Below are 10,116 nucleotides of genomic sequence, written 5' to 3'. Positions count from 1 at the left end.
CCATATAAAATTTTTTTAGAATTGTTTTCAAACTAATAAAAACAAGTTATGAGAAATAGAAAATAATTTTTTGAAAACTTTTATTTTGATAAAACACTTTTTCGAAAAAGTTATAAAAAATATAGTTTTTTGAAAAAAAAAAGACATTTTTTTTTAAATAACAGCTTTTGAAAAAAAAAAGAGAGTTTAAAAAAATAGTTTTTAATAAAATTATTTTTCGTAGGAACATTGTTGAGAGAGAGAGAGAGAGAGAGAGAGTGTGTGTGTGTGTGTTTTGGTTATTGGCAAAAGGTTGTTAGTTTTGATTACTCAAATGCCAAAATTTGATGAGTTACTAAGAGGTTATTAAGTTTGGTTAGGCCACTGCGAGCACTTTTTTTAAGGAACATTGTTAACTTTAGCAACTTTATGGTTTTAGTTATTCCACTGTGGATACTCTTATTGAAATTTATTGAAATAAAAAAAATGCAATATGGATCTAGTTTCATAGATTTTGATGAGATATATCAAGCCCTGCAAAACAATTGAAACATTATTTTCGTTGACCCATTATTTTTAGGAAAATTTATAGAAATGGTCTTCCTAGTTTCACGCGAGTCTCATTTTTGTCCTTCAAGTATCAATTGCAACTCTTTTGACCTTCAAGTTTGGTTTTCGTACTAAGTTAGTCCAATTGATAACGTCTGTCAGCCAAATTGGACAGAAAAAATCAAATTGAGGGCTGACATCATCAATTAGACCAACTTGGTACGAACTGCAACATTCAAACTGCCATCAATCTTATTTTTTTCATCCAATTTGGCTGACAGAAGTTATCAATTGGACTAATTTGGTACGAAAACCAAACTTGAAGGTCAAAAGAGTTGTAATTAATACTTGGAGGATGAAAATAAGATTCGGATGAAATTAAGAGAACTATTTATATAAATTTCTTTTATTTTTAAACTTGAAAATAAATTCTTGTTTTTTAATTACTTATTTTGAAATACGAAACGGGAATATATATCATTCTTTTTTATTGATTGACAAGTTGCATAGGTGGTTCAAATTCTTTGAATTTCTAATCGTGTCACGGACCATGTGGTATGTTTATGTCATGCAACCGTACCCAGTGGCGAAGTCAGAATTTTGTTCAAATTTTGCGCAATTGACTTGTTCAAATATTGATGGATTTCCTTGTGGTACATCTTGCGCAGTTGACTTGTTTATCTCCCGTTGTTCTAACAAACTATTGAGTGACGATATATTGTGTTTTCAATTGATTGCGGTCACTTTTTAACGAAGGATGCCCCGTTCCAGAACGGGTTTTAAGTCCTTATTTTTTAAGAAGGCAATTTCAAGCTCAAAAATTATAGGCTTATTGAAATCTAAAAATATGCAATATGGATCTTGTTTGATAGATCTCATTGAGATCTTTAATACAATGCAAAAAAAATTGAAAAATTATTTTTCATTTACATTATTTTTGAGTTTGAAAATGTGAAATAAGTACTTATTTTTTAAGAAGGTGTTCTGGAACGGGGCCGTAATCTTGGAATATGGAATGCAGAATGAGAATGCAAAAACTCCTCCGAAACTGATTACGGGATTGTGCCTCTACCTGAAAGACCCCATAATGGAGTTCTGAAACAGAGAATTAATGCTTGAGCTTGTAACACAACATGAAGTGGAGTCATTGAGAAAATCAACTGAATAAAGTTCGAAGGTTTTTTTTTTTTAAATTGACAACCGGATGTACGAGCCAGCTTGCACACAGTTCAAATGTTGTCATTCAAGACGTATGATGTACGTCGGTCCAAAAGGTACAGATTTACTCAATTACCATTCAAATTTGCATTAGAAACCAAAGTCGCAACAACAATCGGGATTAGCCAAGAATGCTAAAATCAAGTGTAGCCAAGAATGCCAAAATCAAGTTGTAGCAAACAATCGGACATAGATTATTGTTTTCGGACCAACAATCGAAAATAGATCAGAACACGAAAAAAGTATATTAGACATTCACGGTGGGACTGTAAACCCCATCTCATGCTATTTCTTTGTACATTCCAAACTTAGATCGCGGAAATACATATGTACACTATAAATTAGACAGAGATGTATGCAAAATATTGGAACAAAAATGTGGGCTGACAGAAAGTGAGCGAGCAAAACCAGAATAATAAAACAAAATATGTACTTATATAGTAAGCTGTAAAAGAATTTAGTCGCCATGGTGCGCAAAGTGGTCCTATTTTTTGTTGTTTTTTTTGTTTTTGGGTAAATTGGTACAAACTACGAGAGCATCTCGACTTGCAACAGAGGAGAAAATTTCTGCAGTGAATTAGGTTGACTCCGCGGAAAGGATCTCAAGTTCAGCCCACCATAGGGGAGAAAGTCTGGGAGTTGCTGCGTCGGGTGTTATAGCAATCACTTCCCTCAGTCTCGATGTGATCTCTTTCATGGTCGGTCTCTTCCTCGCATCCTGTTGAATGCAATCCTGGATTACTTCACAGATGATGTCAAGCTCATTGTTTTTGAAGGACTTCAACGTTGGATCGATCATATAGCTGATGTTCCTCTTATCACTCAGGTATTGAGCAGCCTGAAAACCATAAAGTAAATATAACTAAACGAGCATTGATATAACCATGGGTAACTCTCTATAAAGGGTGGTCTAGAAATCAACAATGTAAACTATATACAATATCTATTACACACACACACACACACATGCAAATATGTATGCATGTACGTTTAAATGTGTGTAGACAGAGTTGAACCCATTTTCTGTACGTTTATTTATGATTTCTTTTTCACCGAACCAAGATTATGTAATTGGTAGGATACACAATGAGATGACTATGGAGAGACAAAAAAAAAAAGAAGTCGTCAAAGACCGCACTGGAAAAAGTTCTGAAGTGGCCGTGGAAAAAGGTAATGAGAATTGTACCCAATTCACTAGAGGCCCTTGTTCTTCTTTGTTGGGGAGCTTCCCAGAAATGATTTCAAGCAACATTATTCCAAAACTGTATACATTTGTTTCAGGATCAGAAAACGGTGGGAGTTCAGAATGTTCTGAGTCATTTTCCCCTGAAATTTTTGACTTGGAAGAAGCCCCCGTTCCGAAACTGATCTCTGCAATCTGAGAAAAAGAGAAACATAATATGTACACGCACATGCATCAAAAAACCTAAAAAAGAAAAAGACTATAAGAACATGGGATACAGTAAGAAGCCTACTTTAGCGGCATAATCATCTGTCAAAAAGATAGAGGTTGTATTCAAGTTGGAATGTGCCACAGGTGGATTCAGTTCATGCATGTACTGAAGACAGTAAGCAGTTCCCATAATAATCCTCATCCTCGCATTCCAGTCAAGATGTTCAACTTCCTTAACTGGAGACACAAACAGAGATGTGATAAATTCATTATAGATAAGAAACCTCCAATTTTGAAAAGGTCCATATGGCAAGAAGTATTTACCATGCAGATGCTCAAAGGCGGATCCATTTGGAGCGTACTCAAACACCATCATCCTAGTGAAAGGTTCCTCCTCTTCACAGAAACCAATAAGATTAACGAAGTTCTTGTGGTTTACTCTTGACAGCGTATTGATCTGAAGGAAGACCACCATATAAAAAAATCTATAAATAAACCAACTCCAAAGAGGAGAGGTCCATTCTGTATTGCATGAAACAAAGTCATTACCGATGGAATACTAACAAACCTTCTTCCGGTAGGCCACTTCTGAGCGCTTAGACCAATCTTTGGCAGAATATATTGCAGTTGATGCAACAGCAATCTCAACTCCGCTTGATAACGTTCCCTTGTATATCGTGCAACCGTCAATGGTATCAATAATGTTGCTGAAATCCTCACAGGCACTTTCTAGCTCTGCCCGGTTTAGCTTGGGAACCCCTGCATTGTAAAAGCTCAATCAATTCATATAGCGATATTGAAAAATGTCTATCAATACTCTAAGATAGTGTTTGGATTGCTTAAGGACTACGTAGCACGGATACGGACTCGGCTGGAGGCAAGGACATGGATACAAGTCATGACAATTCTCAAAATGGGAAAATGGACACGGCAGGGGACGCAACGATTTGGTATAACATAATTTGTTTTGTTATGCAAACACAAATTACACCCACTAAATATTTAGGTTAGGACTACTATTGAATGCAATATCGACCAATGGTGTATGCCTATACACATATGTTTTATATAACACTTTTACCGTAATACTTTTGAAGTGATAAAAATTTTGTCTGCAGAAAAATATTTTAGAAATTATAAAAAAATCACCCTGCCATGTCCCCCATAAAAGATGTTATAATTTAGTGGACATGCCATGTGGTGTGTCCCATATGTGTCCCATGTGTTCCGGCATGTCATGTTTCCCCCAAGTGTTTGGCACAGATATAGTAATCTCTAGGAGTGTCAGTGCTTCAAAGCTTACGGAAAAATTACCTGTAACAAATGCTTTCTGTAACTGTCCACTCAGTCCAGTCTTCCAAGGACCAATCGTTGATGCTGCTCGTCTCCGACACATAATGAACATGGTTGCGGCAATGAAAAGTAAAACACCACCTGAAATCATACCTATATGTTTCCAAGCATATCCAGAAATCCCACCCGATGAAAGCTTTTCTTCAGCTGGCTTATTAACAGAGCCAGAAGACTGGCTATCAGGATTGGCTGTTTTAGGATTGGGTTGGGTCACAGAATCACCAGTAGAAGGTGTAGACTGATGCAATTGTCCTTCCTTTCCTTTCTGTACGGCAGGGTAAGACCCACTACTCCGGGTTGTTGGAAGAGCAACGATTTCCACAGGAGGGGATCCGCCACTAGCTGAGGTGGCAATGAGGTTGCTGGATTGTTCAAGTAGCTTGCGCCTTACGATATTAACAAGGTTTTGTACATTATGCACCTCATTCACACCTGTTGATTGCAATAATCACTGTGATTCCCCTTCAAAACATACACCGAGGCCCAGTTTGTTTGTTTGGATTAAAGCAACAGATTACGCAATTAATCCAAGAGACCACATATCTCACTTTTGTTTAGACTATTGCGGTTAGGATTAAATGTTCATCAGATGTGATATCACCTTGGGAGATGTGGTGGTATTAAGCAACTTTTTTAAAGGCAAATGCGCATTTGTGGCATTTTATTCCTTGTGAGACGTAGGCCTCAAGGCGTTGAGCCGTAAGCATGTAGAATGTCAACTTTGAGTTCAATAAAAACAAAAAACTTCTAAAGATCACAACAAAATGGGAGAGTGATGACAATGGTACGTAAAATTTATAAAAACTCCTCTAAACCTAGAGGTGTATACCAATTGTTATGAAAAAAGACATACCCAAATAGGTACTCTCTCAACAAGCGCAGGTCGACGGTTGAAAGAGAAGGTGAGAGTGTGAAGACCTATAGGCCCTGTGGTCTTGGAAAGCGTACTTCCCACAAGAAATGCGTAAAAATGTGCAAAAGCCGCACCTTGTGCGAACACCCCGTTGACAAGGCATAGGTTTTGGGAGTGCAAGGCACAAATTTGAAGCCTCTAGGCTTTTGTCAATAGCTTAGCCTTGATAAGGGCCAAGAGGCGAGCCTCACTCAGCTATTGAAAACGTTGGTATTAAGTCATTAAACCCATTTGACTACTTATGGTGTGGAGTATATATCCCTACACTAGTCCAGTAAAACAAACAGGGCCCAAGGTTTAATGAGCTAAGAACAAACCAATTGAGTAAACTTACGTGGTAGATTTTCATATTCAGGACTGTTCCAGGAATCCTTTCCAGATTTGAACCTTGAAGAAAGACAATGTCATCAATTGAATATTACTTGCAAGAAAAATGTAATAAAATTCAAAGATGCAAAAGGACATGTTGATTCCATACAATGGCAATGCATTGAGATTATGTAGAAGTGTCTCTTTAACAGGAACCATAAACAGATCTGCTTTCTTTTGTTTTTTCAAACTGCTCTGCCAGATGCTGCACAAAAGCGCATCAGAAGGTCAGAAAAGCAAACAAGTGAGATATTCGTATCTGACTAGTAAAAGCGAATAGAAATAGAAATTGAAAATCCTATAGGTACCGACCGGTACCGTAGGGAAATCGTAGGGACAGGCCGCGCCGGGCCGTCTCCGGCCACCGGACGGCCGATCCAAGTAATCCAAAAATTCTAAAAAAAAAAAAACGAGGGGGCCCAAGCGAGATTCAATGGCATCCGACGCGTGTAGGGTGCTCGATTCAAACACTCCATTTTCGTACACACATGTTTTTTTTTTTTAGAATTTTTGGACGGCTCGGATCGGCCGTCCGGTGGCCGGAGACGGCCCGGCACGGCCGTCCCTACGATTTCCCTACGGTACCAGTCGGCACCTGTAGCAATACTCAATAGAAATACTCTCATCAATATTGACCGATCCCAGTAAACAAGGGATTCCTAATAAATCTACCCATAATCACAACATTAACTTGATATGGTAATAGTAGATGAGCAAAAATGGATATTAAATAAAAAAAGGGTCAATTACCATTGGATGTATAAAAATAAGTTGCTGGAAAATCATCCCATTGAAGCATAAATTGGGTATGCAAATAGCAAAAGTATTATGCGACGGTCTGGGAGCAACTAAAGTCACATGATCGCTAGAGGTGTATAGAAGGCGTAACAAAGTTACCAAAATATCTACGAATTCAGTCAAAAAGAACACTAGTACCAATGCCCAAATTTTCTATTAACGCAGCTAATTCCAGTGGTCGCAGCAAACGTAAGGTTTTCGTCGAACTGCAATTCAAAGAGCAAATTGAGCCTCCCAAGCTCCAAAGGAACGTCTCCCTTGAAGCTATTATTACAAAGCAACCTGTTTAACAACATGTCATTTAGTCCAAGAATATGAAATATCCATCCTGTCAAATAAATACCCAAGTATCTATAAATGGTGAACTTACAAGCGTTTCAATGACCGCAGTCCTCCTAATTCTGGCGGAATAGTTCCAGTGAAGTTGTTATTTCTCAAGTCCAGTACCTCCAGCATAATTAGTCCTCCAATATCTTTCGGGATGGCACCAGAAAATCGGTTGTTGGAAATTACACTGTGAAGCGCATGAAACCAAAATTGTTACAATCATAAGATCCAGAAATCAACAAGGCATAGAACCAGAGTAGTGTCTTTAGACCCTCATTTTAACCGTCAATCATAGGAATCCCTATCAACTAATTTAGAAAATTTATAAACTAAAACCAGACGACCAAAAAACTTGATAGTGTCTTTGAATAAAAGAAAATTTGCACCCACAAAGACTTATTATCTACCATAGCACGTGGATTGATTGGATGCACTAGACTATTGTTACAATGAATGTGAAAAGATCACACCAGAAAATGAAGACATTGGAAATATGTGTAAACCACTCAAGTTAAGAAAACCTTCTCAGAGGAATTTCGTACAGAACAACATGATTGTTCATACTTGAGGTTGTAAGACTGTTGACAATCTAAACTGAGGTAATTTTATGATGGAAATCTAGCTGATAAAAACTTAATGTCACAAAATTACATAAATCTCTGTAGAAAGAAGCTTGGCTTAGTAGTCTTGTGACATTGACTAGATCCAATAGTGCAGTGATAAATTGTAGAACTAATGTCATAGGGGGATAATTGATGAGTAAGGTAACAGTGTTAAATCGCTGATGATGGCATAGAAAGTAAACATGCCAAAAGCCAGGAAACTACTCTGAGTAACATTCACGCCTATAATAAAACATTGCGTAACTCTGCACATTTTCCATACCAAAGTGAATTTTAACTTCTATCAACAGGCTATGACTTATTCTTGACATTGTAATATGAACAAATATAAAGGTACAGTGTCCTCACACGCAAGTACATAATATACATCAAAATCCTAAACTTACTACCTTTACCATCTGAGGGAGAGCATACCCACTACTTCCAAAATACAAAGAAGAATGTGCAGTTTTTGAAGTCTTAGCTAGGTACCCATTTTCAATCAAGCAAACAGGCAGAAGCGATAGCCCCCAAAATTGTGACTATAATTCACTGCAACCTAGTAATAATGCTTACAGAGATCTAAGATGAGTTAGCTTCCCAAGTTCTGGAACCAGTTCTCCTTCCAAAGAAAGCCCATTGAGATCCCTAGACATAACAAGAATAATCAGAACATATACTGAACTCAAAGTAATAAATCCTCACAATGTCGACCACCATATTCTTACTACAAAAGTTCAACACATTCACCCCTTCTTGAAGAGACAAGAAATTCATTCACATATTTAAGAAAAGCAACGAACTAGATTAACTTCAAAATTTTATATAAACATAAAGAGGAACCTACAGTATTTGCAATTTTCCGTCAACACAATGAACACCTAACCACATGCACGGGTCATTATCCTCCGGATTCCAATTGTCAAACGCCCCATACGGATCATAAGCCACCCTTCCGCGGAATTCTAACAATGCCAATCCTGCACTTTGATTCCAATTACAATCAAAACAAATTAACATCTTTCACCGACGGTTACCGATTATGGTTTCTTTCATGGGATCTACCAACAATGTCAAGCAGTAATTACCTTCAGAATTGATGGACCAACACCCTTGAACACCCAAAACAAGAATCAATATCGTGAAACTAGATAACTTATTTCCACAAGTGTTCCATCTAAACCCCATTGCTTTGTTAACCATATGTAGCAGTGGTGGAGGCCAATGACAGCCAGAACTCTACACAAAATCGCCAGATTTTTGTTTTGCACAAAAACCCCTCTCGCTTTAATCAGCGGCGTAACAAATTTATTAATCAAAACAACAACAACAACAACAACAACAAAATATTTTCCTTTTTTTTTTTTGGTTTGGGGGAGGGGGGGGATTTACAAATATGGTCCTATATATATGTATACAAATATTTACTACTACGCACAAAATAATTTACAAAGAACAGAAAATGCAGCTACCCACTTATACGGATTGGGGTCCCTCATCTTCTGTTTTTTTTTTTCCCTCAAAAGTTTTACGTTAGAACTCCGTTTTGGCCAATAATTGCAGAACCCAGATCAAGATAAATTTCTGAGGTTCAATCAAAAAGGAAAAAGAAAAGAAGGGATTTTTTGCCAGAAAACAAGGGGCAAAAGAGGTCAGTCAATAAGGAAAATAATTTGCTGTTGTTGTTGAAGATAAAATCGAAGTAGAACAAAATGGGGATTGACGATGATGATGATGATGATGGGTCCTTCGGTAGGAGCTTGGGGATAATCGAGACTCGAAAAAAAGGCAGCAAAGAAAATTTAGAACCTGGGGATGATACAAAATTGTCAAGGAAAAAACGAAACAATAATAAGAAATTAAAATGAAAGTGCTATTTCCTTTGGCTGCCCTTTTCAGGATGATCTCAGAGGAGCAACCTCTCTCCGACCATCTTCTCTGAAAGAGGGGGTGCAAAAAAAAGCTCCTGGGTGATTTTTGTTTTCTCTCTCTAAATTTGTGTTGTTTTTGCGTCTCTCTCTCTCCAACAAGTAACAAACCCAACACCAGGGCCACAACCCCACAACTGTACTAGGTGGTTCTTTTTTCGCTCATTTTTTCCCCTTCTTTGGTGGTCCTAGTTTCTTGATTTAAAATTTTAATATGTGGAAAAAACATAGTCCTATGTTTAGATTTGGTGGGGGCCAGAACTTGTTTGGTCGGAGGTAGGATAATCGGTTCAACTTGCACCGGTTTTCGGCGGGAGCGCCTTTTAACGTTGACATGTTTTTCCATTTCCCATTCATCTATGTTATCTCCATCGCACTCTTTCATCGCTCATTTTATATTGTAGCGTTCAATCTTATCGTTTGTCTTAATAATTAATGGTCTGAATTTTAAAGAAACTCAAGAAAGAGTTGAAGAGTTTTTTTAAAATCCGTCTGTCTCAATAATTAATGGTCCGAATTTTAAAGAAACTCAAGGAAGAGTTGACGAGTTTTTTTTAAATTCAAACCGTCTAAAATACTTTTGAATGATGAAATTGAAAGCAGTTGGAGAAGCGGTAGAGGTAAACTTTTTGTTTCCTATTGACCACTTCTCCCTCGAGAGGTTATTGAGTGTTGTTTGGGCAATAT

At 37.4% G+C, this 10,116-nt stretch overlaps 1 protein-coding gene across 2 annotated transcripts; it reads right to left on the bottom strand.

Annotated features, from left to right (window-relative positions):
* Positions 1-1,970: 1,970 nt before the first annotated feature.
* Positions 1,971-9,584, bottom strand: LOC131313778 (protein MALE DISCOVERER 2-like). 2 transcript variants are annotated; one of them, XM_058342284.1, is made up of 13 exons: positions 8,590-9,584; positions 8,349-8,481; positions 8,078-8,149; positions 6,943-7,086; positions 6,711-6,854; positions 5,884-5,979; positions 5,740-5,792; positions 4,454-4,924; positions 3,708-3,898; positions 3,464-3,596; positions 3,222-3,376; positions 2,933-3,124; positions 1,971-2,584 (listed from the first exon to the last, which is right to left on the bottom strand). In XM_058342284.1, exons 1-13 carry the CDS (start codon positions 8,702-8,704, stop codon positions 2,324-2,326), a joined length of 2,160 nt encoding a protein of 719 aa, XP_058198267.1. In that variant the 5' UTR covers positions 8,705-9,584; the 3' UTR covers positions 1,971-2,323. The 2 variants fall into 2 exon arrangements, with proteins under 2 accessions (XP_058198267.1, XP_058198268.1); XM_058342285.1 differs by having other exon boundaries at positions 8,349-8,486; positions 8,590-9,583.
* Between the last annotated feature and the right edge of the window lie 532 nt (positions 9,585-10,116).

The sequence above is a fragment of the Rhododendron vialii genome, chromosome 13a (genome assembly GCF_030253575.1).
Source record: "Rhododendron vialii isolate Sample 1 chromosome 13a, ASM3025357v1".
Classification (NCBI taxonomy): Eukaryota; Viridiplantae; Streptophyta; class Magnoliopsida; order Ericales; family Ericaceae; genus Rhododendron; species Rhododendron vialii.
The sequence above is the reverse complement of the archived record's forward strand: the minus strand, read 5'-3'. Positions and strand labels throughout refer to the sequence as shown.